The sequence below is a fragment of the Myxine glutinosa genome, chromosome 7 (genome assembly GCF_964187855.1).
Source record: "Myxine glutinosa chromosome 7, kmMyxGlut1.1, whole genome shotgun sequence".
Lineage (NCBI taxonomy): Eukaryota > Metazoa > Chordata > Myxini > Myxiniformes > Myxinidae > Myxine > Myxine glutinosa.
Window position 1 is genome coordinate 106,068,938 of NC_136267.1, and position 25,853 is coordinate 106,094,790.

The 25,853-nt window shown below is 44.2% G+C and overlaps 1 protein-coding gene across 9 annotated transcripts in view; it reads left to right on the top strand.

Moving 5' to 3' along the window:
* TEX10 (testis expressed 10) overlaps nucleotides 1-25,853 on the top strand; it is a 289,903-nt gene that overhangs the window by 23,165 nt on the left and 240,885 nt on the right. For all 9 annotated transcript variants that reach the window (XR_013624128.1, XM_078782092.1, XM_068123101.2 and 6 more), the window contains exons 6-7: nucleotides 15,155-15,273; nucleotides 15,472-15,704. Coding sequence is in view for 8 of the 9 variants with exons in the window: in XM_078782092.1 (XP_078638218.1) it covers nucleotides 15,155-15,273; nucleotides 15,472-15,704 (352 nt within the window). In the remaining variant the exon portion in view is untranslated. The remainder of the gene's footprint in view (nucleotides 1-15,154; nucleotides 15,274-15,471; nucleotides 15,705-25,853) is intronic.

Consider the following 25,853-nt stretch of genomic DNA (forward strand, 5'->3'; position numbering starts at 1 on the left):
AGGCGGAGCGGGCGCGGGAGAGGGCATCTTTGTAGTGTTGTTGGTGGTCCTTGTAGGCTTGGGAGTGAACTGTGAGACCCGTTTTATTGCGGTCTTTCAAGTTGGCGAGCACGAGTTTTCATCAGGCGGAGTTCAGGGGTAAACCAGGGAGCAGAATGGGTGAAAGAAACTGTTTTGGTTTTTACAGGCGCAAGCTGGTCAAGGCAGGAGGAGAGAGTGTGGTTGTAGTAGTCAGTGAGGTCGGAAGGGGTGTGGAGGTCAATGAAGGGAGAAGTGGACATTTTTTCAGAGAGGGTGGATGAGAATGAGGTAGGTGAAAGGGCGTTTAGCTTACGGAAGTTGATAGTGCGATAATGCCTTGGTGTTGTGGCGGGGATGTTGATGGTCAGAGTGATGGCTAAGTGGTCAGAGAGGGTGAGGTCGGAGCCAGAGAGATGGTGCAAATTTAATCCAGTGGAGCAGACAAGGTCCAAAATGTGACCACGGATATGGGTAGGAAAGTCGACATGTTGAGTGAGGTTAAAGCAGGTGAGTAAATCAGTGAAGTCAGTGGTTATTGTGGAGTCAGTGGAGTCCATGTGGATATTGAAATCACCAAGGAGGAGGATTGAGGGGGAGAGGGAACATAGCTGGGTCAGAAAGTAGGAGAAGTCAGACAGGAATGATGGGTGTGGTTTGGGAGGGCGGTAGACGACAGCCATGACTGACTGCGTGCGACCAGAGAGTTTAAAAGCCAGGTGTTCAAATGATGGAGCAGATGAGATGGAGATGAGGTTGGTCTTGATGTCTTGACGGTGGATAACGGCAATTCCACCACCTCGGCCCTCCGAGCGTGGTTTATTGACGTAGGAATATCCATTGGGTGTGGTGAGGTTGAGTGTGTAGTAGTCCAGAGGTTGTTACCAGGTTTCAGTGAAACAGAGAAAGTCCAGTTTGTTATCCAGGATGTATTCGTTGTGGGATGAGGTATTGTGGTAAATTGTGGTTTACAAGAGCTTTGCATTACTGTTGTTGTTGTTGTTGTTGTTGGGGTTCTTGGGGGGATTGATTTTTAAAATGTGCACTCATTCGATGGACAGCTGCCGGACCACACCCACATTTGTCGTTTGACTCCATCCACCACAGCACCGAGACAAAATGATATCTTGGTTTTCTGGTGGGCCTAACACAGGCCTGTAGGTCTCTGCTGATTAATATATACTGCCCGGGTTTATTGCGTCAGATTTCCATTGGCATTGTTTGGGTCGAGTGGTATTGACAATGAGGGACCCCAGAAAATCTAATCGTATGTCGAATAATAAGGTTTAATCAAGCTCATCAGAACGCATGGTAATCAAGCGTTACGTTACTCAAATTACTAAAATAAATCGCATTGCATATTGGGGTTGAGCAATCCATGACCATTATCAATTATTTAATAGCGCATTGAATGTGTGTTTCCCAATTGATCTGTTACTGAATTTTGTTGCAGGTTGTGACCAGAGTCTGGTCATTGTTGTTTTATAGTTTAATAGTCCCTCACATATAACCTATAGGGGATTATAGCTTTGCTCTCCATCTGTCTGTCCGTCCATCCCACCTGTGGTTTTCCAGACTTTTTTTTCCCATACCCTTTAACATATTCACCTGAAACTTGGTACTTGGCTTTATTATGATAAGTTAAAAAAACAAGTTTGAGTTTTGGGGCATTTCACCAGTTATTCACGGAGTTTTGCCGTTTTTGAACTTAGAAAATATCACATATTATACATGGATCAGTTTTCAGCTGATTTGACTACACCCCACTGCTTTACACCCATTGGCTGGACAGCTGGCCTGACTCCACCCCGAATGAAGAGAAACTGAGCGGTGAGCGAAAGCATAGGTGATTGGTGTTCGGAGAAGTTAAAGTGTGTTGTGAAAGGTAGCATAGCAGCTGCTTCCAAAGTTTGAGTTAGTATTTCAATATTTAATGTTTGAGAGGTGTGAATGTTGGGGAGAAATGGAGAGAAATTAATCTCCCAAAAGATTTCCAACAAAACCTCCACCTCATGTCAATGGCAATACAAAATACCACCAGTACACCCAAACTGTTCAAACGGCAGCCACAGTCATCATTGGAAGCTCAATGAAATGAGTCGCGTGGAAACCGTGCCTTCAAAGCAAATCGACAAGATCCGATTTTAACAATCTTGTCGCAATTTTACCTTTTTTCTCCCGTATTTCAGATATTGTCTTATCAGTTTTCCTTTTCATTTGTCCGTCTGACACAGTCATTTTCAGATGTTTCACTCTTTATAAGTGCCATCGGTGTTATAAAATACAGTATTGTAGACCACCAAGGGCTTTTCATATACAGTGTATGTATATATAGAACAGCCTTTAGAGGCCATTTTTTCCCGCAGAGCTGGGGTTGGCCTTTTTTGGGCACCGTGGTCCCCTTTTTTGAAGCAATGTTTTACGGCCGGATGTCCTTCCTGCCGCCAACTCTGTTAGTCGCCTCTTGCGACACCCAGGGAATTACCAGCAAGCTGGTACTCAATTTGCCGACCTCGGAAGGATGACACGCTGAGTCAACCCCCCTGGTGTTACTTCAGCAATCGACCGGGGTTCAAACCCAGGACCCTAGGATCTCAAGCTGGCACCCTAACCGCTAAGCCAACACCAGGCTTTATACAGTGCATGTATATGATGATGATTTATTTAATAATAAAAGCATTTTATGATGGAGTGTGTAAGTAACTGTGTGTAAGTGTTTAGGACCTCACGTTGGTTATCTTGAGTCTTTGGGGTCTTTAAGGGTCTTTGGGGTCTTCAGGGTATTTTGGGTCTTTGAGGGTCTTTGGAGTATTTTGGGTCTTCAGCATCTTTTGGGTCTTGTAGGGCCTTCAGTGTCTTTTGGGTCTTCAGGGTCTTTTGGTTCTCTTGGGTCTTTAAGGGTCTTTGGGGACTTTTGGGTCTTCGGGGTCTTTTGGGTCTTCTGGGTCTTTTGGTTATATTGGGTCTTTGCGGTCCTTAAGGGTCTTCGGGGTTGTTAAGGGTCTTTGGAATATTTTCAGTCTTTGGGGTCCTTTAGGTCTTCGGGGTCTTTTGGGTCTTCGGGGTATTTTGGGTCTTTGGGGTCCATTGGGTCTTTTCAGTCTATTTGGTCTTCAGGGTCTTTTAGGTCTTTGGGGTCTTTTGGGTCTTCAAAGGTCTTTGGAGTTCTTTGGGTCTTCAGGGTATTTTGGGTCCACTGGCTCTTCGGGGTCTTTAAGGGTCTTCGGGGTTTTCAGGGTCTTTTGGTTCTCTTGGGCCTTCGGGGTATTTAAGGGTTTCCGGGGTCTTTTGGGTCTTCAAGGATATTTGGGATATTTTGAGTCTTTGGGGTCTTTGAGGTCTTTTGTGTCTTTGGTGACTTTTGGGTGTTTGAGTGCCTTTGGAATATTTTGGGTCATCTGGGTCTTTTGGGTCCTCTGGGTCTTTAAGGGTCTTCAGGGTCTTTTGGGTCTTCAGGATCATTTGGTTCTCTTGTATTTGGGGTCTTTGAGGGCTTCATGGTATTTTGGGTCTTTTGAGTCTTCAGAGTCATTTGGTTATCTTGAGTCTTTGGGGTCTTTAAGGGTCTTTGGTGTCTACATGGTATTTTGGGTCTTTAAGGGTCTTTGGAATATTTGGGTCATCTGGGACTTTTGGGTCCTCTGGGTCTTTAAGGGTCTTCAGGGTCTTTTGGGTCTTCAGGATCATTTGGTTATCTTGAGTCTTTGGGGTCTTTAAGGGTCTTTGGGATCTACATGGTATTTTTGGTCTTTAAGAGTCTTTGGAGTATTTTGGGTCTTCAGGGTCTTTTGGGGCCTCTGGTTATTTTGGGTCTTTAAGGGTCTTCATGGTCTTTTGTTTTTCTTGTGTCTTTGGGGTCTTTAAGGGTATTTTGGTTCTTCAAGGTTGTTAAGGGTCTTTGGAATATTTTCAGTCTTCTGGGTCTTTAAGGGTTTTCAGGGTCTTTTGGGTCTTTTGAATCTTCAAGGATATTTGGGATATTTTGGGTCTTTGGGGTCTTTTGTGTCTTTGGTGACTTTTGGGTGTTTGAGAGGGTCTTTGGAATATTTTGGGTCATCTGGGTCTTTTGGGTCCTCTGGGTCTTTTGGGTCTTCAGGGTCATTTAGTTCTCTTGTCTTTGGGGTCTTTGAGGGCTTCAGGATATTTTGGGTCTTCAGGGTCATTTAGTTGTCTTGTCTTTGGAGTATTTTGGGTCTTTAGGGTATTTTGGGTCCTCTCAGTCTTTTGGATATTTGGGGACTTTAAGGGTCTTCAGGGTCTTTTGAGTCTTCAGGGTCATTTGGTTATCTTGAGTCTTTGGGGGTATTTAAGGGTCTTTTGGGTATTCGGGGTATTTTGGGTCTTTAAGGGTCTTTGGAATATTTTGGGTCTTCAGGGTCTGTTGGGTATTCAGGGTCATTTGGTTATCTTGAGTCTTTGGGGGTGTTTGGGTTCTTCAGGGTATTTTGGGTCTTTGGGGTATTTTGGGTATTTGGGGTCCATTGAGTCTTTTCAGTCTTTTCGGTCTTCTGGGTATTTTAGGTCTTCGGTGTATTTGAGGTCTTTGGGGTATTTTGGGTATTTAAGGGTCTTGGAGTGTTTTGGGTCTTCAGGGTCTTTTGGGTCCTCTTGGTCTTTGGGGTCTTTTTGGTCTTTGGTGTATTTGAGGTCTTTGGGGTATTTTGTGTCTTTTGGGTCCATTGGGTCTTTTCAGTCTTTTAGGTTTTCGTTTTTTTTTAGGTCTTTGGGATCTTTGGGGTCTTTTAGTTCCTCTGGGGCCTTTGGGTCCTCGGGGTCTTTTGTGGCGTTTAGGGTCCATGGGTTATTTAATGTCCATGGGTTATTTAGGGTCCTCGGGGTCTTTTGGGTCCTCTGGCTCTTCACGGTCTTGTAGGTCCTCTGTGTGTTGAGGGTGGGGGCTTGGGGAGGGTCTTTTGGGTCCTCTGGGTACTTTAGGTTAAGTATTTCAGGTTACATTTGTGGGTGGAGTCAGGTCAGCTGTCCAACCAATGGGTGAAGAGCGGACATACATACATACATACAAACACTTGCTCCATTATTGGCCATTAGTCAACCTGCATGTACTTTTTTGATATACCACTTGCAGCTGCCTCACTACAGATACATTGTCAACTTACGGATACTTCTCTCGTATGAATGGCACCCAGAACAAACAATCATAAAGAGGTCCTTGGTGTCGTATTCTGAAAGATTGCTCTCCATAGTGGGCTTGCAGTTTTTTGGAATTCATTGTAGTTGACATGGGCAAAGTCAGTTCCCATGCAATGACTGCTTTTGCAAGATATTCTTTCTTCCTTGTTCAAGTTTGGGTTTGCATAATAATTGGTGAATAGGTTGAACTGAAAGCAGGAGTGGGAGCTAATTTAAGTGGGCAATTTATTAATGATGTGGGTTACGGATCAATGATGCACTTGGTTTGTCACACCCTCCGCTGTTCCTCGAGCCTACAGATCAGAGACATTTTGGTTCTAGGGATTTGTGATGACACATTATTGGTGGTGGAAAAGGAAAAGGAGGGGAATCAAAGTGGAGATCAAAGGCAATCCGTGGCAGCATTGGGAATTTACATTGTGTTATGGTGCCACTGGTACCCCGAAGATGCTCTGGATTCTGTTTGATTAATATGAGTTGGCGTTTTTCCACATTTATCTTGCTCAGCTTCTATGTATTGGAACTCTTTAAAATGAATACTGCCAAATTAAAGAAAGTACATACTCTGTCTTTGTAAGCGTTGTGTTTCTAACGATAACTTTGCAAACCCATTGGTTTGAATATTATCACTATGACGTCGAGGAGAAAGAGCGAAAGAGCGTGTTGCTATGTCCGCTTTAAATATTCCTTTAATTAATTAATCTAATCCTGAAATGCCACCTGCTGGTTGCATATGAGAAGTACAGGAAAGGAGAGAAATGGAAACTCGGGGTTTAGCAGAAATTATTATGCCACTGATAATAGTTATGCCCATTATGCCACAATAAATTTCAAGAAAATGATGGGCTCGCAATGACACTCTATTGCAGTGCTTTGTTCCTGTATCACACTTTTTGGTCTTACCTTTTTGTCCATAAAGTCGGTGTGACTTGATGTTCAAATGCATATTGCTCTTTACAGTTGGGTGAAGTGGAGTTGAGTGAATGAAGTTTATTTTATTTGCCATTATCATTCGTGCATGTATCCTGCTTTAATGTAGTTATATTTGTTGAATTAACCTTTCCAGGATTCTCAACAGGATCTTTGCAAGGTGTGGTGGTAGACAGAATATGGGCACTCAGACTTGTTGAAAAGGGTAGTAATGGAATTATACCAGTTAATTAAATAGTAGCAGATATTATACGACGAGGATTCAATGTATATTTATTTAACCGCCTGGATCCTTTACACTAATTTCGACCTCCTAGGGAACTAACTACTATTGGAAAATACCCTTATACCGCCTTCAATTGCTTAAATCAACACTCAGAGACCCTGATATATGTTTATAGACCTTATACAGTGCATTCATCAAGTAGTCACACCTTAACTTTTTCACATTTTGTTCTGTTGCAGCTTCAATTTAAAATGGATTGAATTGAGATTTTTTTGTCACTGATCTACACATGTATTTCAGTGTCAGTCAAACCCCATAATGTCAGTCAAAATTGACTCTTTTAAATAGAAAATTTTCCAAATTAATTAAAAATGAAAAGCTGAAATGTCTTGAGTTAATAAGTATTCAACCCTTTTGCCATGACACTCCAAATTTAGCTCTCCACCATGAAGTCCAAGGAATTCTCCGTAGAACTACAAGATAGAATTGTGAGGAGGCATAGATCTGGGGAATGGTATCAAACAATTTCTCGAGTGTTGAAAGTTCCCAAGGGCACAGTGAGCTACATCATTAGGAAATGGAAAGAATATGGAACTAACAAGGCTCCTCCAAGAGCTGGAATCCGACCAACCTGAACAACTGGGAAAGAAGGATCTTGGTCAGGGAGGTGACCAAGAACCCAATGACCACTCTGACAACTACAGAGTTCCTTGGCTGAGATGGGGTAACTTGTTGGAAGGACACCAGTCTCTGCAGCCCTTAAATAAATCTAGGCTTCATGGGAGAGTGGTCAGATGAAAGCCACTCCTGAGAAAAAGGAAAAAGAAAAATGCCTGGAGTTTGTAAAAAGGCAGATAAAAGACTGAAAGCATGAGGCAAAAGATTATGCGGTCTGATGAGACGAAAATTGAACTATTTGGCCTGAATGCAAAGTACTACATCTGACAGAAACCGAGCACAGCTCATCACCCATCTAACACCATCCCTACCGTGAAGCATAATGGTGGCAGCATCATTCTATGGGGATGCTTTTCAGTGGCAGGGACTGGAAGACTTCTAAGTATAGAGGGAACAATGAATGGAGCCAAATACAGACAAATCCTTCGGGATAACCTGCTTCAGAGTGCAAAAGACCTTAGACTGCGGGGAAGATTTATGTTCCACCAGGACAATGTCCCCAAGCATACAGCCAAAGCAACACTGGAATAGCTTCAGAACAAGAACGTGAAATTCCTTCAGTGGCCTAGCCAAAACCCCGACCTGAATCACATTGAGAATCTGTGGAAAGACTTGGATTGCTGTTCACCAACGCTTTCCATCCAACTTGACAGAGCTTGAGCAAATCTACAAGGAAGAATGTGAGAAACTCCCCAAATTTAGATGTGCAAAGCTGATACAGACATACCCAAGAAGACTTGAAGCTGTAATCTTTGCCAAAGGCGCTTCTAGGGAGCATTGACTCGGGGGGCTGAATACTTATGTAAATTAGATATTTCTGTATTTCACTTTTAATAAATTAGTAAAAAATATATTCATTTAACTTTGTCATTGCAGTGTATTTTGTGTAGCACAGTGACCAAAAATTTAAATTTAATCCATTTTAAATTCAGGCTGTGACCCAACAAACTGTCAAAAAGTCAAGGGGTGTGAATACTTTCTGAAGGCACTGTCGATGCTTATATATGCTAATAGACCCTTTGGACCACTTTGTCCCTTCAAACCCTCACACCATTTGCACTTTTTCCACCTTTTATATACATATATATTTATATACATAGTCGAGGATCGTGGAAGAGCTAGTACGTTGAATGGATCTGGACGCAAAATGAACAGTAGAGAAATGCAAAAGGAACAGTAGAGAGAGGGAGAGGGTTACCAACAGCAGAGATGAAGGCCGAGATAAAGGGAGACTTGCACGAACTGAGGGAAAACTTGAAATTTGAGAGGAAGAGGGACTGGGGGAAGTGGGGGGTAAGGAAGGGGGGGGGGGTGGGTTAGGGAAGGGGAGGGGAGGGAAGGGGAAGAGGAAGAGGTGTTCACAACAGTCAAATATATAATGCCTTTGTAGTGGGGACGATTAGAGATGGTGGTCAACAGCTGTCTTAAGGACCTGGAGGGAAGAATGAGATTGAAATTAATGTGGAAGTTTGTTCCACAGCTGGGGAAAAAAGCGGACTGGTCATGGTCACATGAAGTCAGTGGAGGTGAGCAGTAATCCTGGATTTAGGTCGTTTTGCCACAAGGGGTTGATGGTGGATCATGTTTGCCTTGCAAACGGGGGGGGGGGGGTGGGGAGGGGGTGGGGAGGGAGAGAGGAACAAAGCACGGAAAGGGCAAAGGGTGCAAGACCAAAGAGGAGGCGGTAGAAGACAGAAGCCGCCAACCTGTCTGCTATGGCGAAGTGATAGACCCCTAGACTGAGTTTCATCACAGAAGTTTGCAATAATGGTGAGGGCCTGGTTTCCACGGAGTTAGGCTAAGAAATATGTGAGGCAGGGGAGCCAGCGCTGAGGGGCGAGAAATTATCCATCAAGTTGTGGATGAAAGCCTTGTATGTGGATGGGAGATGACACTTTTGGACCTGTAGACAATCTGGACCATTTCGACCCCATTGGACACTTACCACAACAACATCTATGGAGTCGTCTTGTAATACACAGACAATACTTTTTTCAGCACGTTATGTACAAATCTCACCCACCCAGAGGTTGGATACTCTGCTTGGTTTAACATAACGTCGTGTGTCTACCCTGTAGTGAACACCACACGGCAACGGATGACCAAACGAGTTTTAACTCCGAGGCGTTCAATTCATTGGCGAACTTTCGTTACACGCGAGGGAAAAGAGAATGACGAACTTACCTTCACAGGTCCACCCGGACTCTTCGAACCTGCGATAAGCAACTCGAACCCAACACAGAATTAAAATGTACAAATATACCGGCTTTATTGAAGAAAATGTCGGTAACAAAAGAATGCCCAGTAAAACTAAATTCCGAAATGGAGTGCCCCCATACAGACTCGTATACAACACAAAGGGGATAAATAAATGAAAGTAAATAATGCGTTGGTGTGTACTCAGCTGCGAGCGGCTTCTGAATCCCGTCGGGAATCGTCAAAACCACCGCGTCCTTGGCGGGAACAGCACGCTTTGCCACGCAGCTCGTGAGCGGGAACCAGGCCTCCGTGCACAGTTCGCTCCTCTAGCCGCCAAGCGTGCAGCGAGCAGGCCGCGCCCGTCCACTTGTCTCTGCTTCACTCAGCATGGCCGTCAGCTGTCACGAAGCCACGGCCAAGCGCACCGGAGTCCACGAGCCGCGGCCACCTTTCCTCACGATCGTCGAAACCCAAAGTTAGGGATATGAAATGCCAACTGCACAGCACCAATGTCCCACACAAGAGAGCAAAAATGCCACCGTTCGCTATGAATTCCTGGGTGTAAGGGGCAGAAAATGTCTGAACAACGTCTTTTGTCTTCAAGAGGGACAGCCAAGAGGGTCAAGAAACAAGAGGCAAGAGGACGAGAAGAAGACGACAAAATGTCGGGGAGAGCGTTCTTTTATACTCAAGGCTCTGACGTCATCATGTATGCTCCACCAATCCTCTTGTCCCATCTTAGCAGTCCTTGCCCCAATCAATCCCAGACCAATCACTGCTCTTCAGGGCATGACCTCCCAGACCTGCCTGCTTGTGTTGCGATGTGACGGCTGCGGCACCAGCGGTAGTTGAATGTCGCGGTTCCGGTCGCTTTTATTTAGTGTTATAAATGCGCGATTGCCTGGATATATATGTGTGTGTGCTGCTGGTGTCATAAGGAACAGAGGAAAAATAACAGAGGCCATTACATACAAGGGATTAATTGCCCATAATCCCAAACTATTTAACATAACCCCACCCCTCATGATGGGAACAAAGATACGCTCTTACACGACATACGGTCCTCCGGATCCCTACTTATGATACATGGGGTTTCTTCTTATTCACAACAGTCGGAGAACACTACATATGCAATTCTACTTGGACTAAGGTAATCGCTGCCTACCCCCTACAAACGTAACAATAATTTACATATTGGGTCACTGAATTGGTTCACCAATCAAAATGTCTCTCCAAAAAAACCATCTGGAAAACCCTCCCATCTACTTCCTCAACAATTCTCTCAAATAAGTTCTTTCACTCAAGCTTTTGGGTCTCACTCTCTGCCATGATCTTTCCTGGGAAAACCACATTTCCAAGCTGGCCTCCAAAGCTAGTTGCCGACTGGGCATCCTCCGTCGTGCGAAGTCCTTCCTTGGCATTACGAAGCTGCTCACCACTTACAAAGCTTTCATCTTCAGTTTGATGGAGTCCTGCTTTCCCCTCTGGGCTGGTACTCCTGCCTCACACCTAGCTTGGTGGCATGCTCTATAAACCAAGACTTGTAGGATCATTCGTATCTCCCATGAGAAGCTGATTCTCAGGGCCTTTCGCTCTCTCGCCGCAGGCAAGTTTGTGGTCTTTCTATCTTCTACCAACTCCTCTCCGGCCTTGCACCCCCTGCTCTATCTGTGCTCTATCCCCCAAATATTCCTGAAGGACGCACAAGGTCTGCCAGCAACCCTCTTCTGGTGAAACTGTCAAAATGAAGACTCTCTGCGGTTCCCGCCTCTGGAGCAAACTCCCACACTCTCTTCAATCCCACTCTCCCCTCCAGGTCTTCTAAACAGTTGTTCACCACCATCTCATATCTTCCCCCATCCAAAACCTTGATCTTTTCTACCCCCGTTAATCCACACCAAATCCACCTCCTTCAAATCCCGTTTTCTTTCCTGAAAGTCCTTGTAGTGTCTATCTTGTTTATCCCGTGTACCCTGCCCCAGCCCTCTCTTCCACAGATCTCCTGATGTCTCTGTTCTCTGCTGTTGTTGTGCTTCCCTCTCTCTCCCCCCCTCTTGTCTTCCGCTCCCTTTATTATATGTTTTATGTGTTAGCTCGTACACGAGCCTAGACCAAGTACAGTGAAACCTTGACTTATGAGTGCACCAACTTACGTGTTTTCCGAGATACGAGCCGTCGCTCGGGCGGTTTTTTGCTTTGTGATGCGAGCCGAGATCTGAGTTACGAGCTTACGCCACCCGCCACTAGGTGGCCCAACGAGCGTTCAGGTCACGTGGTTATCTTGCCGTGCAAGCATCTCTGCCGTATATCGCTGCTACTTTGTTTTCGCATTTTTGTTATTTTGGAAAATTTCTTAGTTTTAACCATGGGTCCTAAGAAATTAAGTGCCAAGGGCAGTGCTGAGAAGAAGAAGAAGAAGAGGATGATGTGCTTGGATATAAAACACGCAATCGTCGAAAAACATGAGCGAGGTGTGCGAGGTGTGCGTGTTGTTGACTTGGCGAGGCAGTACGATCGTAGTACTTCTACGATATGTACGATTTTGAAGCAGAAGGAGTCGATAAAGGCTGTAACGCCAGCCAAGGGCGTTAAGATTATTTCAAAGCTCCGGACCTCTGTCCATGAAGAGATGGAGAAGTTGTTGTTTGTGTGGTTGACGGAGAAGCAGCTCGCAGGAGATACCGTGACCGAGAGCATCATGTGTGAGAAGGCCCGAGGCATTTACGGGGATTTGGTGCAGCAGGCGGCGGGAACATCAACGGACGAGGCATCGGAAGTCATTCAAAGCCAGTCGGGGATGGTTTGATAATTTTAAGAAGAGGACCGGCATTCACTCCGTCGTCAGGCATGGTGAGGCAGCAAGCTCGGATGTGAAGGCAGCTGAAGATTTTATTATAACTTTTGCCGAACTGATAGAAGCCGAACGATACATCCCCCAGCAAATCTTCAACTGTGACGAGACAGGGCTCTTCTGGAAAAAGATGCCGATGAGGACGTATATAACGGCAGAGGAGAAGAGCATGCCAGGCCACAACTTGTTCAGAGTGCCGGCGATAGCTCGCCTTCTCTTTGTGGAAAACACGGTGAGATCCTTAACATCCAACAACTAATGGGACGCAAACGGGGCGCCCAGTTTAGCGGTACACACATTGATGAATCACCCTGCCTGTGAAACACCGACATGACAGGTTATAGCTGGGTCGGGATTCAAACCCAGGCTGGACAGTTTAGAGTCAAGTGTGCGTACCTCCAGTCCAGGCCATCCTGCCAACTTGTATGCTGCATACAGGTGAAATATAAAGCGCGAGATATTTTTATATATACTGTATATTTCAAAAAAAATTGGTGTGGTTTTTGGCGGGCTGGAACGGATTAATAGCATTTCAATTCATTTTAATGGGGAAATTTAATTTGAGAAACGAGCAAATTGAGTTACGAGCTCGGTCACAGAACGAATTAAACTCGTAAGTCAAGGTTTCACTGTATAATAATATAATAAAATCTGGAAGCATATTATTTTTGAGATCATGGCTCAAAGGCTCAAAGGTTATGGTCACATGAAGTTATCAATTTTCATCCCGTGAACTTGAAATTTGAACAGGAATTTGCATATTCGGTCACATACTTGGTTCAACAATTAATCAGTAATATCGATTGAGCCGTTTTGACATGTTAACGGTTTCCATTACAACAATTCCACCCCATTATAATAAAATGGGAGTTTTTGTGATTTTATTATTACCATACCTCAATAATTATCAAGATATCAAATTGAAACTTGCACAGCTTATGTATACACACATATGTGTGGTATTTGTGAGTTATATGTGGTCAGAATTAGTCGAAGGTCAAGGCCAAGGCAATCCAAAACATGCAAACATTTATTAGGCCACAAAACAAATTCTTTGAATTTTTTTTCAAAACAGGCCACAAAAACAGGCCCAAATTTGTTCTCCACAACATTCAATCATGTATAGAACAGAACACTTGATATGTCAATTTTTTGAAATTGCCAAATTGCTTCCTTTGAATAGTTTTCATTGAACCTGTTGTTTATTTGGATATTCGTTAAAGTATCTTGCTATGCACGACATCTTTATTGTTTGCTTGATTGTCTGTCCGACAATATTCTCTTGAACTAATTGACCAGGGAACATATAACCAATATCATAAAACTCTTTGTCTGATGAGTTTAGATTGTATATTACCTTTTGCTCCCTGTCCCTTTGACAAGGTCGGAGACTGGGGACATTAAAATGAGCTTTGTCCGACCGAGCTTTGTCCGACCGACTGACCAACACATCATCTGTCCATGTACTTTTCTGTATGCGATATTTCAAAAACCGGTGAACATTTAGCTTTCATATTGCAAATATCTATATCTCATGACATTATCTCAACCTGATTAGATCATGGCTGTGATTGGCTAAATTATCTTGCAATGGCAGCCATCTCAGTAACTAGGCTTTTTACGCGATATTTCAAAAAAAGTTAAAGATTTAGCTTTCATATTATACAGATCGAGTCCTCACACCACCCAAAATATGTGAGACCAACAGTGTCAGCTCCTGTTTTTGGTTCACGAGTTATCAAGTGACCACTATATTCGTCATGTGTGTGCGTCTGTCTGTCTGTGTGTCTGTCTGTCCGCAGCATAACTACCCGATGATATTATCTGATCTTGGTGAAACTTGGGTGGGAGGTTGATATCATGATCTAGTTGTGTCCTGCCTAGAGTGGTCGTATTGCGCCCATTCTGGGCGGAGCCACGCCCGAAAAAGATGTCTTTTTAGGGGGTAATCGAGTTCAAGCTACATCTTCTCTGAGGGAGTTGGTGGAATCTGACAGGGGTTTCGGTATTTGGTTAGGCCAATGTCATGTGTCTAGCCCCACGGAGCTCGATTTTTCATTTTTCATTTTTGTTTTTTCCTCATTTCATTTTGCATCGAATTTTCGGTATTGTGTAGCTAACTAATCTCATAACTGATTATACATTATTTTCTATCTCATTTCAAGGTCAGTAACCTTCGTTTTGACATTTCCGGGCCTGGCCTGTCCGGGCCTGTTTCGGTTATAGTCCGTCCTTTGTCATTGAATACCGCTTGCTCGTGAACCATCGTCGTTTCCTGACTTGTTTTATTTACGTTTAACATTGTTCTTCACATCACACGGGAACATGAGTATTGTTAAGAACAGGAAGAAAAGGGTGGGGTGGACAGAGTTACTTTGGGGATGGGGGGGGGGGGGGGTGGGTGGGGAGGCACTGGAAGTTGAGCGAGGGAGGTTGAGGGGTTAGGTGGGAGGGTAAGAGTGGGGCTGACTTAATTTGATGCTTTGTGAGGGTTGGATTGGGAGGGAGGGGGGGGGGGAGGTTGAGGATTTGGGGTTTGGGTATGGGGAGCTGAGGACTTGAAGAAAGGGGGAGGGGAGGACAGAGATGTGGTAGGAGGCAGAGAGGGGACAGAGTTGGGAAAGGGTTTTTAGGGCTTGTGGGGCAGTGGGTCGTTTGAGGACTTGTGGGCAGTGGGTGGTTTGAGGACTTGTGGGCAGGGGGTGGTTTGAGGACTTCGGGTGGGGAGGTCATTTGAAACCAGGGTGGGGAAGCATTTGAAGACTTGAGTTTTGGGCCTGCTTGAGGACTATGGGTCAGCACAGGGGTTGAGTACTTGGAGTTCAGTGGGAGGAGAGGGGGAAGGTGGGTGGTTGAGGACTGAGGGTTGGGGTGTAGTTGAGGACTTTTAGTTTTTTTGCATTTTGGGATGCATTCTAGTTTTGATCTTTTAATTTTTATCATCCCAAAAGGAAGTTGCACTGTAGTAAAAAGTACTGTAGTACTGTTGTAAAATCATAGAGTGGCGCATGACATTGATGTGATAACATCCTGATTAATTTGACGAATCGACCTCTCCCACCCCTCCCATTTCCCACCACTCCCCTTTTCCTTGTCTGCAGGAGAAATGGTTTCGCATTACTTATTTCTCCGATTTAAAGATGCATTTCATGATGCGATTTCCTTACTCACATTGTGAAACTATTCAACAACGTCAAGGAAAGAAAAAGGAAAACAAATGGTATGGTGTTGAACGTCATGCATGATAAAGTTGTGAAGTTCCTTGAAATTTAACTTTGTAACTTCTTTGTCCTTTTAATTTAAAATGGCAGCCACAAGGTGGCACTCTCAGTCCACAGAATGGAAGCACAACTTGCTTGTGGCTATTTTGAACAACTCATGTCTTTTGTTTTTCATATCTTGGCACATGTGTTCTCAGGAGCTGCCTCATTCCTGAGGTCACACCCAACTTCATAATCAGTCTGAACCTGACCCTGGCCCGAGTGATGGTCACCATGGCAGACTATGGAAAAGCAATGGGAGATCACAATTTGATGCTAAAACTCCAGCAATACCTCTCTGAACTTTTGGCAAACTCAGCCATTCTTCCCCTGCCAATGCTTGAAACTGCTCTTGGTGTCATCAAACTCATCATAAAACTGCACAATTCTGGTAAGACCATTATGTGGACAAATGTCTCTTCACTCATGGACATGTTGTGGCAAACAATTTTCGGTATCGTTTACTTGTTTTCTTTTGGTGGTTTTTCATGGTTACTACTTCCACCACTGAAGGTTTGATGGTGGTTATATTTTCACCTCTGTCTGTTTGTCTGTGAGCAGGATATCTCTAAAAATTGTGCACGGATTCGGACAAAATTTGGTGGAGAGGTTGGGTGTGAGATAAGGAAGAATTGATTCGATTTTGGTGAGGATCCGGGTCCGTATCCGGATGCGGATCCGATCATTTTGTGTGATTCTTCACTATTGAGAGATAGGGCCAAAAACGATATATAGCATGAGATCTCAAAAAGTTGTGGATGAGTTATGACAAAACCAGATGGATGAGTTGGTTAGTTGACAAAAACAAGTTGATGAGATTTTGGTTCAGGTGCGAATCCAGATCCGGCATATGTGGGATACAAAATATAAACTGTTCAGCCTGGTGGAAGTATGTGCCGTACCTCGTGCTGCTCTTGTTTGGCTCCTCTTACCTTCATAATGGGTGAGGTCCATTGGCACTAATCTTCTGCCCTGCCTTGACCATGATACTCCTCCACTTCCCTCTATCCTTAGCCAACTCTCTTCAACCACCCCCACCTTACTGATATCCCTCCTCACACAATCCACCCATCTCAAATGCAGTCTACCACTTTTCCTCCTACTTTGCTCCCTCAACCTATCCGCTCTCTTTGGCATTCAGTCTTCCTCCATCTGCACAAAGTGTCCAGCCGATCTCACCCGGCATTTCACCAATCTCCCCATCAAGCTCATCTGCGCATCAATCTCCTTCCTCAGTTCATACATTCTCCTTCTCTCCACCCTCTTCACTCCCGCAATTTTTCTGACCCAGTTGTTCTTCTGACACTCTCAAACCTGCAGCCTCTGTTGTTATCTCTCTGTCAGTGCCACCATCTCCAGACCGTAAAGGTAGGCTGGTGATATACAACACATCAGAACCTTTCCTTTCAATTTCCTTGATATCTTTCTGTCTGCCATTAATCCCTCCACCCTCCTCCACGCATTTGCACCCAACTGAATCCTCCTCCGCACTTACGCCTCCATCTTCCTGTCCCCGGTCACTGCTCCCCCCAGATACTCAAACCTATTTCCCTGTCTGATCTCCTTCCGCTCTCACCTGATATTTATTTCTTTTCTCTGCTGCTCGGCCCACATCACGTAAGTCTTCTTCATACTCATCTTCAGCCCGTGCTTTCCACATGCCTCCTTCCACTCCCCCAGTACCCCCTGCATCTCCTGTCCACTCTCCAACACAACAGCTAGATTGTCCACATACAACATCCTCCCCAGAACACCCCTCATGTTTACCTTCCTGCTTACTAGCTCCATCACCTTGGTAAACATGAGTGGGCTGAGAGAGCTTCCCTGCCTCAAATTGATTTTCACATTCAACTCCTAGGATTAATCAAAACACTTCCCTTGTACATCCCTTCCACCAATATAACTTCTGCTTTCAGCACTCCCATCAATCTCAGTGTCGCCATTACCGTCTCTCTCAGAACAGTGTTGTAGGTCTTTTCCAGGTCCACAAATCCCAATGCCATTTCACCTTGTACCTCCAACCTCTTCTCCACCAGCTGACTCCGCATGAACATCCCAACTGTCGTCCCTCTACCCTTTATAAACCCCTGCTGCTTTTCTCCAATCTGCATCTCCACATTCTTCCTTATCCTCCCATCCAGAATCCTCTCCAGCACTTCCATGACATGAATTAGGAGTGAAATTCCCCCTGTGTATCCCTGTATCTTGAACATCACCCTTCCCCTTCCATAGCGGCACAATTCACCCTATCCTTCAATCCTTCGGAATTTAACCCTCTCTCATTTTTACATTCAACAGCCTATTCGTCCAACTGACTCAACTTCTCCTACTACAATGATCTATGTACACACCTCATCAATGTCTGGTGCCCTTCCCTTCTTCATCTTCTTGAATGCTGTCTGCACCTCCTCCTCTGTGATTTCCATGACCTCCACTTTTCCCTTGTGTTACGTGGTCCTCCCGGTAACTACCTGGTCTTGGTGACCCCCGGACAGTGGGAGGGACCCCGCCAGAAAGATATATGGTTTATACGCTTTCGTAACGCAATCAATATGAATTCCGGTCAATAAGAAACCCCACACCAAGGATCCGGAATAATCAATAATATATTCCCCGAGCAATCAACAACCATCAACAATCAACAATCAATAATACTAAGATGGCCATCTTATATATGTGTCCCCCCCTTTCCCCACTCACGACCACTTGGGTCACTGTCCCTCACAATGTCTCTCTTCTCCGCACACGGGCGGTTGAACGAACCCCGGGCGGACGTGCTCCAAACGTGCACGTCTCGTACCGGGGACAGCTGCTGCAGCGCACACCTCCTTGCCAAGCAACGGGGCAAAACCAAGCGCGGCTTGCAACGCGCGCGAGGCCCAAGGTGCGACCCGTGCGCGTCCTTGTAGATGGTGAGGCGAACTGTGCCGGACGCTTGGTTCCGTGCACGAACCCACGGCGACTTGACGTGTAAATGGGTAATTACCTCGCGCAGGTAACTCCTTTCGCCAGACGGGCTTTCAAACGCAGCGTCCCCCACGCTGCTCAATATCGATACCGCTCGCGTCGGAGCTCGGCGAGGAAGAGGAAGAGCCGCTTCTCCCGGACCTCATGTCTTTTCTCCCGTTTCCGGTCTCCTTTTCCCCAGAAGGGCTCCTGACCCTTTAATCACAACAACCTTTAATCGACTACACATTAATAAGCAAAGACCTGAATAGTAATTCACATAAATCCGTAACACTTGACATAACATGTTAGCTCCAACTCGCTGTTGCTTTCTTCCCGGTATAACAGCTCCGTGAAATATTCTTTCCATAACCTTCAATACCGCGCCTCTTTCTCACTTCCTCCCGCCATCATCCTTAATCACCGCCACCCTCCCTCCCCCTTCATATCCTAACTATCCTCACTTCGGCCATGACCCAATTTATAGATCATCTTCTTTCTACCATCCTCTTCCAACTTGTTGTACACCTTCTGTTCCTAGTTTCTTCGAGGCAGACCTAGCTATTTGTGTAATGTGTGGATTCCAAGATAATTTTGATGTTAGGGTAATACCGAGTAGGTTTATTGAATCACATGGTGTAATTGTGGAGCTTTCAAAGGAGATTGGAGAGTTGAGCTGGGTTTTAGAGATAGATATGGGAAGAAATTGAGTTTTAGACGCATTGAATTTAACCTGATTACATTTGCCCCACTGGGAAATGTTGTTCAAATTCAAATTTAAAGAGGTGGGTGTGATGAAACTCAATGTAGATCAATGAGGGAAGATGGGGGCAGATGGTAAAAAATGGAGGAATGTAATGTCGAGTTATCAGCATACGAGTGCATTTAGTTATTTGTGGAAGAAAGAAGGTCATTGATAAAAAGAAGGAAGAGTACTGGAGACAGGACATTACGCTGAGGGACACCACCGTTGATGTGTATGGAGGGAGATGTTGAAACATCAACAATTACGGAGAGAGAGCGATCAGAGAGAAAGCTTGAGAGATGCGAGAGCAGAGTGAAGGAGAAAAACCAAAAGTGGGAAGCTTGGATATCAGATCCCGATGCATCATGGTATGGCAATGTTGCGGTTTTGAGAACCCACACTTGTAAATATGACATTATTAAAGGGTTAAAGGTTGCACCCCATAGGTAGGCCACAAGCAACACGTAGGTCACCATAGGACTTCAGTTATTTCATTAGTATGTGTATAGATAAGGCCATGTTTCCAATAGTTGAATCTGCGTTGTGTCAATCAAATAAGGAGTAGGCTCCATCCATTCATTTTGCCAGCCTCCCTCTCCAAGCGACGCCATTAAGCGCTAGCCATCGCCCTCGCCCTTTAGGGCCAGCGGCGTGTGCAACCTCGCTGGGCTTCCGTCCAAACCAGCAGCCTTCGCTGCCCTTGAGCTTGAGCTCGCCCAAACGCCGCCATAAGCCACGAGGTGAGGCCCGAGAAAGGAGGCGGAGCGCCAGGAAGAAGGTGTGGCCACGTCACCCAGCCGTCAAAGGTGGAGCCGGTAAGACCTGACCAGCCAACCAGGGCTGAGGTAACATCGCCTGATCGGTGTGGCTTTTGGGTTGGCGGAGCGATCGCTGCTTGAGTTATAAAAACGCGAACGCAAAGCCCTTTCACAGGACTGTCCAGAACTTATTGAGAGAGAGCGCAATTCATGAGGACTCGTGTTGGAGAGAGAGCGCAATTCACAGGACTCGTGCTGGAGAAAGGGATTGACTGCCATTGAGCATTGATTGCAAAAGGACTTGTGTGAAAGGCGCTTTGTATAACCGCCACCTTACCGACCTTTCCCTGTATAATTGTCCGCCCGCGCCGACGCCACGCGGAGAGCTGCTTCCGTTTTCCATCTGCTGCTTGGTACGAGTCGGGGACCGGACGAGGTGGACGCCATCACCGGACCCTCAACCTGTTCCACCCTACCATCTACAATCCCCGTGTGAGTGTCTGAGACGGGCCCATTTGTCTGGGGGAATAGAGTGAGACTGTTTAAGGCTGCCCTGTGTGCTTCTTCTTCCTCTTCCTATCCTGAACATTTCTTTCGTTTCCTCTTCTCCTTCTTGTAAATTGTTAATAAATTGCTTTGTTCTTCCTATTTTCTTGGTTTCCTCTCCATCCGATCGCATCAGTCTTTTCTCTAAGTGGGTAAGCGTGGCACGATCGCAACCGCCATAATCGGGTTTAGTCCTTGTTAACGGCCCGAATCGCGGCTCGCTTCGCTCGGCGTGTCCACTAACGCCGTGGTTCGGGCGGGAGTTATTTCCCTGCTTCGCGGTCGGTGTTAGTAATTAGGTATTAGGACTAAGTTGACCAATAACCCTACCTAATACCGACCGGAAGGAGTGTATAACTTCCAGGACTCGCGTCGGCCAGATAAAAGAACAAGGGGTTTACCCCCCCCCCCCCCCCTTGATAAGGGGAGAGCCGACGTCTGAGATCCACAACAATATCCTTACTATCCTCACTTCTGCCATGACCCAATTTATAGATCATCTTCTTTCCACCATCCTCTTCCAACTTGTTGTACACCTTCTGTTCCTAGTTTCTTCGAGGCAGACCTAGCTATTTGGGTAATGTGTGGATTCCAAGATAGTTTTGATGTTAGGGTAATACGTAGTAGGTTTATTGAATCACATGGTGTAATTGTGGAGCTTTCAAAGGAGATTGGAGAGTTGAGCTGGGTTTTAGAGATAGATATGGGAAGAAATTGAGTGTTAGACGCATTGAATTTAACCTGATTACATTTGCCCCACTGGGAAATGTTGTTCAAATTCAAATTGAAAGAGGTGGGTGTGATGAAACTCAATGTAGATCAATGAGGGAAGATGGGGCAGATGGTAAAAAATGGAGGAATGTAATGTCGAGTTATCAGCATACAAGTGCATTTGGTTATTTGTGGAAGAAAGAAGGTCATTGATAAAAAGAAGGAAGAGTGCTGGAGACAGGACATAATGCTGAGGGACACCACCATTGATGTGTATGGAGGGAGATGTTGAAACATCAACAATTACGGAGAGAGAGTGATCAGAGAGAAAGCTTGAGAGATGAGAGAGCAGAGTGAAGGAGGAAAACCAAAAGTGGGAAGCTTGGATATCAGATCCCGATGCCAAACTCGGTCAAAGGCTTTTGAGATATCAAAGCCAACAACAAAGGATTCCCAAAAGTCTCTCAGATAAGAGGCCCATTCATTCGTAATGTAAGAAAGGATATCACCGGTAGATCTTGTCTTGCGAAATCTATATTGATGGTCAGATAGAAGACTGTGAGATTAAAGATGCCTGAGGAAATGGGAATTGAGAAGACATTCAAAGACTTTGGACATTGTAGAAGTCAGACCAATAGGACGGTAGTTGGAAGAGTTTGAACGATCGATCGCCCTTCTTTAAAATAGGCTGCACTAAGGCATGCTTTCAGGAAAGAGGAAAAGTTTGGGTTTTTAAACAAAAACAAAACAAACTAGAAAGAACAATCGAAGATTGCAGACCCTCGCCAGGATGTTTTCAGTGGTGTTTAAGGCTTTTGTGTTGAAACAAATATGGCGTCCGAACCACATGACCGATGACGTCATCATTATATTTTTTTCTCCACCAATTTATCCCTAGATTATGCACAAAAAATTTCATCTTGATCAGATGAAGTTTTGTACTTGTCGAATTAGGAAGTCATAATGGAGGCACCTATGACATCAACATTAACAGATGTTATTCCTCATAGGGAGTACTTTACAATGAGCCATGTCTCAGTTTTTTCTGTGTCGCTTTCGGAGAAATAGAGGTTCCAATTTTTTAGGTTTTCCAAGATGGCTGCCGAACCACATGACCGATGACGTCATCATTATTTTTTCTCCACCAATTTATGCCGACATGACACTCAAATTTCATCTTGATCAGATGAAGTTTTGTACTTGTCGAATTATGACGTCATAATGGAGACACCGATGACATCACCATTAATATATTTTATTCCGCATGGAGAGTTCTTTACAATGAGCCATCTCTCAATTTTTTCTATTCAGCGCTTTCGGAGATATAGAGGTTTTTTAAATTTTATTTATTTTATTTTATTTTTGTATACAAGATCGAGGCTCATGAAAGAGCGAACATTAATCACACAGAAAGACAAACAGACACATAAAACAAATAACATCGGGAGCGGTAGACAAGATGGGGAGAGAGGGGGAAGGACACAAACACAACCACCGAGAGACATGGAGACATCGAGAGAACTGTGGGAGGGAGAGGGCTTTGGGGGGAGGCATGGTGTCGTGGAAGTGTGTGGTGAGACTCAAGAGGCCAATGGTCGGAAACAGGTTTTACAAAAGGTCATGACTTTATTAACTAGTTTCACTTCATTCCAATACCAAATAATACCGTTTAACTCAATGGACCAGGTAACTCTATCCGCATAGTCCCTCTTTCGTTGCTGCAGCGCCGAACCCATGGTACGCGTTCATTCCGTCGGGCAGGGCTTCTCGTGGCAAGTGCTCCCTTGGCTCAAAGTCTCTTCTGTTTATATCGGCACACTTCATTTAATCCTCTGTGCGCTGAAATCGTAATCCCTTCTCCGCTGCTTACTCAGTCGCCTCACTGGCACCAGCTCGCTCTCCTCCCTGCTGGGAATTTGCTTCATCCTCTTTGCATCCCGATGAAAGACAATAGTACGGGCTTGGGAATGTGTGTTAGCCCGGGGTCGTGCTAAAGCTACACAACAGGACTCCCAGCTTCGACAGGGCGAGATGCATTCCTGACATTCTTACGACCACCTGCTCGTACCTTGGTTCGTTACCAGTTCCAACCAATAAGTTACACTGAGTTACACTTCCACAATTCCCTCATCTTTTTGTTTTTGTTTATATTAACCATTAATCTAAACATCAATATAAGTAAACAATCAATCACTACAAGTAAACATCAATACAATTTCCTTAGGCATACACCGTCATCCTGCAAGAATCTGATCACAAAACATTTCGTTGGTTATTGACTCCTTCCATATTGTTAATTCAATCTATTTCATTTGCATCACAAATATCTTTGTAAAACAACACTTCACCATCACCAAGATACAACAATTTTGCTTCACCATTTTCAAGTTTTTTAAAGCATCTGCAACATCTGGCAAAAACGTTTCCCTCCAAACAAATGTTGATTCTTTGTTTGAAAGGAAGGGCTGATCACTTGTGTTTGAATTCGGGTATGAAACATTTTCTTCTGTCTTTATAAGCACCTGCACTACTTCGTGTAGGATTTCGCTGTTGTGGTAACGGTGCGGAGTCATAGACTGACCCTGCTCTCCATGTAGCATTCTTGCCACTCTTGCTGTGAACCATAATGATTCCTTGAACAAGGCCTTCGCCCAGTTGTAGTCGACTTGCCTCCTCCCTCATTATGAGTGGGCAGCAAGTGTTGGTGTAATGTTGATTGGCCAGCAAGATGTGGAACAGGGATGCCGGATGCATCCACAATGATGTTGGGACCATGGTGTTCAGGTCATTCATGGTCCATACCAGGAGCAACCAGCAGAATCGTGCACAGCTGTTGTGACAAGGGCACAGCCGTTTTTTGCAGCTCCATGCTGGTTCCCCGGACGTTGGTGAAGTAATAACATATGTCCCCACATTTCACAGAGGTTGCAGGTAAAATGTCGTTGTCCTGCAACTTCTGATGTGACTAATGTTCGAAGCCTTCGAACAAGAGTAAGTGATCGCCTTTCTTTCATATGTTGCAGTGTGATCCAGGCAAATGGTCACATAAATTTCCTTGGTGAAGGTAAGCATTCATCTCCAAGTTACACGGGAGAATGTCTTCATCATTCTTTGAGAAAGAGGGTGTATGCCACGATTAACTTCATTTTTTTAGCCACAAATTTTCTTTCTCGAACTTCTTCCCAATTCCGTTAGCACCCCCTTCAAAATGTGATCTCGTCTTATCCTTATGCTCAGTCACATCTGAATCTGCTTTCCACACACACTGAATCAGATAGGGTACATCTTACCATGAAATCAGCATAATCATGTATATCTTCCGACAGTTTCACATTCAACAATTTGTTGTTTTTCCTTAACACAAAAAGTTATATTCATTTATATGCGTCACACAAATAATATTCAATCAGGTATGTATTTTATTACTAAACTAAGAATAGCATCCACAATTGCTTTCAGGTTAATATAGTTCAAAAATTAACTCATGCAGGTATTTTAGCACTACTCTAAGAAAATAAATTGTATATGATTACAATCACAAACGGGAATATCTAATTCCCAACAACAATTTTCCCAAACCAACAAATTAAGCATAATGTATTATTACCATAATTCCTCTCCACGTTTGCTTTTCCCTTTTTTTTTTTTTTTTCCCTAACAGTGTGTCACTCGTGGTGATATGAGTTCACTGATATTGTAATTGACACAACTCATAACATTGTCGTTATGCCATTATCTTAATTCTACTGTATTCATTTGCAACATCACTTGATTTAATCTTTTAATCTCAGTATTTATGTCGCCATAAAAGTCTTCCTTTTCTGGTTCCACATTTCTTTCCTCATTTGTCACTTCATGCGTTATCATCGTGTTGTTGGTTACCTTATTCAAACACACCGTCACTAAGGCTTTCAAGCAAGCCACCACTAAAACAATTGCCAATATAACTACTAAACCAACAAACAAGTCTGCTACTCCTTGTATATATTCATACCTATGACATAATTATATGTCAATGACATTCAACATTGTATACCAAACTAACAAGCTTCCTAAAAGGTAAATAAAGACAATCCCTTAATATGTAACATAAATCAGATTATTTGTCTTACCCTGATCCCCCTATCTCCCGGGGTCGAACTAAATCCCCTAATCATGAGTGTAGTTGTGATACATTATCCCTCATGTTGCGCTAATATCAGTAGATAATGGTATGTCATGTAGGCAAATAAATGTCACTATCTTCCCTAATTCAAGTAGGAATATTAAATGTTGAAATTGTAATGTTTATCAATGCAAGGGGTGTTAAAATGTAATTCAAATGAATGTATATCACGACTATCATTTATCCGCCACTGAATGTTCTGCTGGGCTGCTAGGTGCAGCCTCATTTTCTGTGGGATCGTCCACCTTAGCCCCATGTGCTTGCTTGCAATGAGAGGCATGAATCCAACTTTCTATTTTGGGTCCATATTTGTTTCTATTCTTATCAATCTCCTATGGTTTATCAATTCGTTCCAAGATACCGCAACCAAAGGTTTTAACCAAAGCTCTACCAAACTATTTCCAATGTGAACAAAAAATGCCAGTGAAACAATGATTCGAGGAATTAACTTCAAGGGGTCAATAAATTTATTCTATAACCAGATCTAATTTTCCCATCCAATAGTTTGCCTTGCCACATGTCATATTATAACACTTTAATAAACCTTCGAAAAATGTTTCCCATCTCAACAAATTTCCTTTTTTACAAATAGCCATGTGTAACTTACGTATTTAACTACAATTTCCTCTCAATTTGTTTGGCCTAACTGGCCGCAAAAGTGGCTGCCAG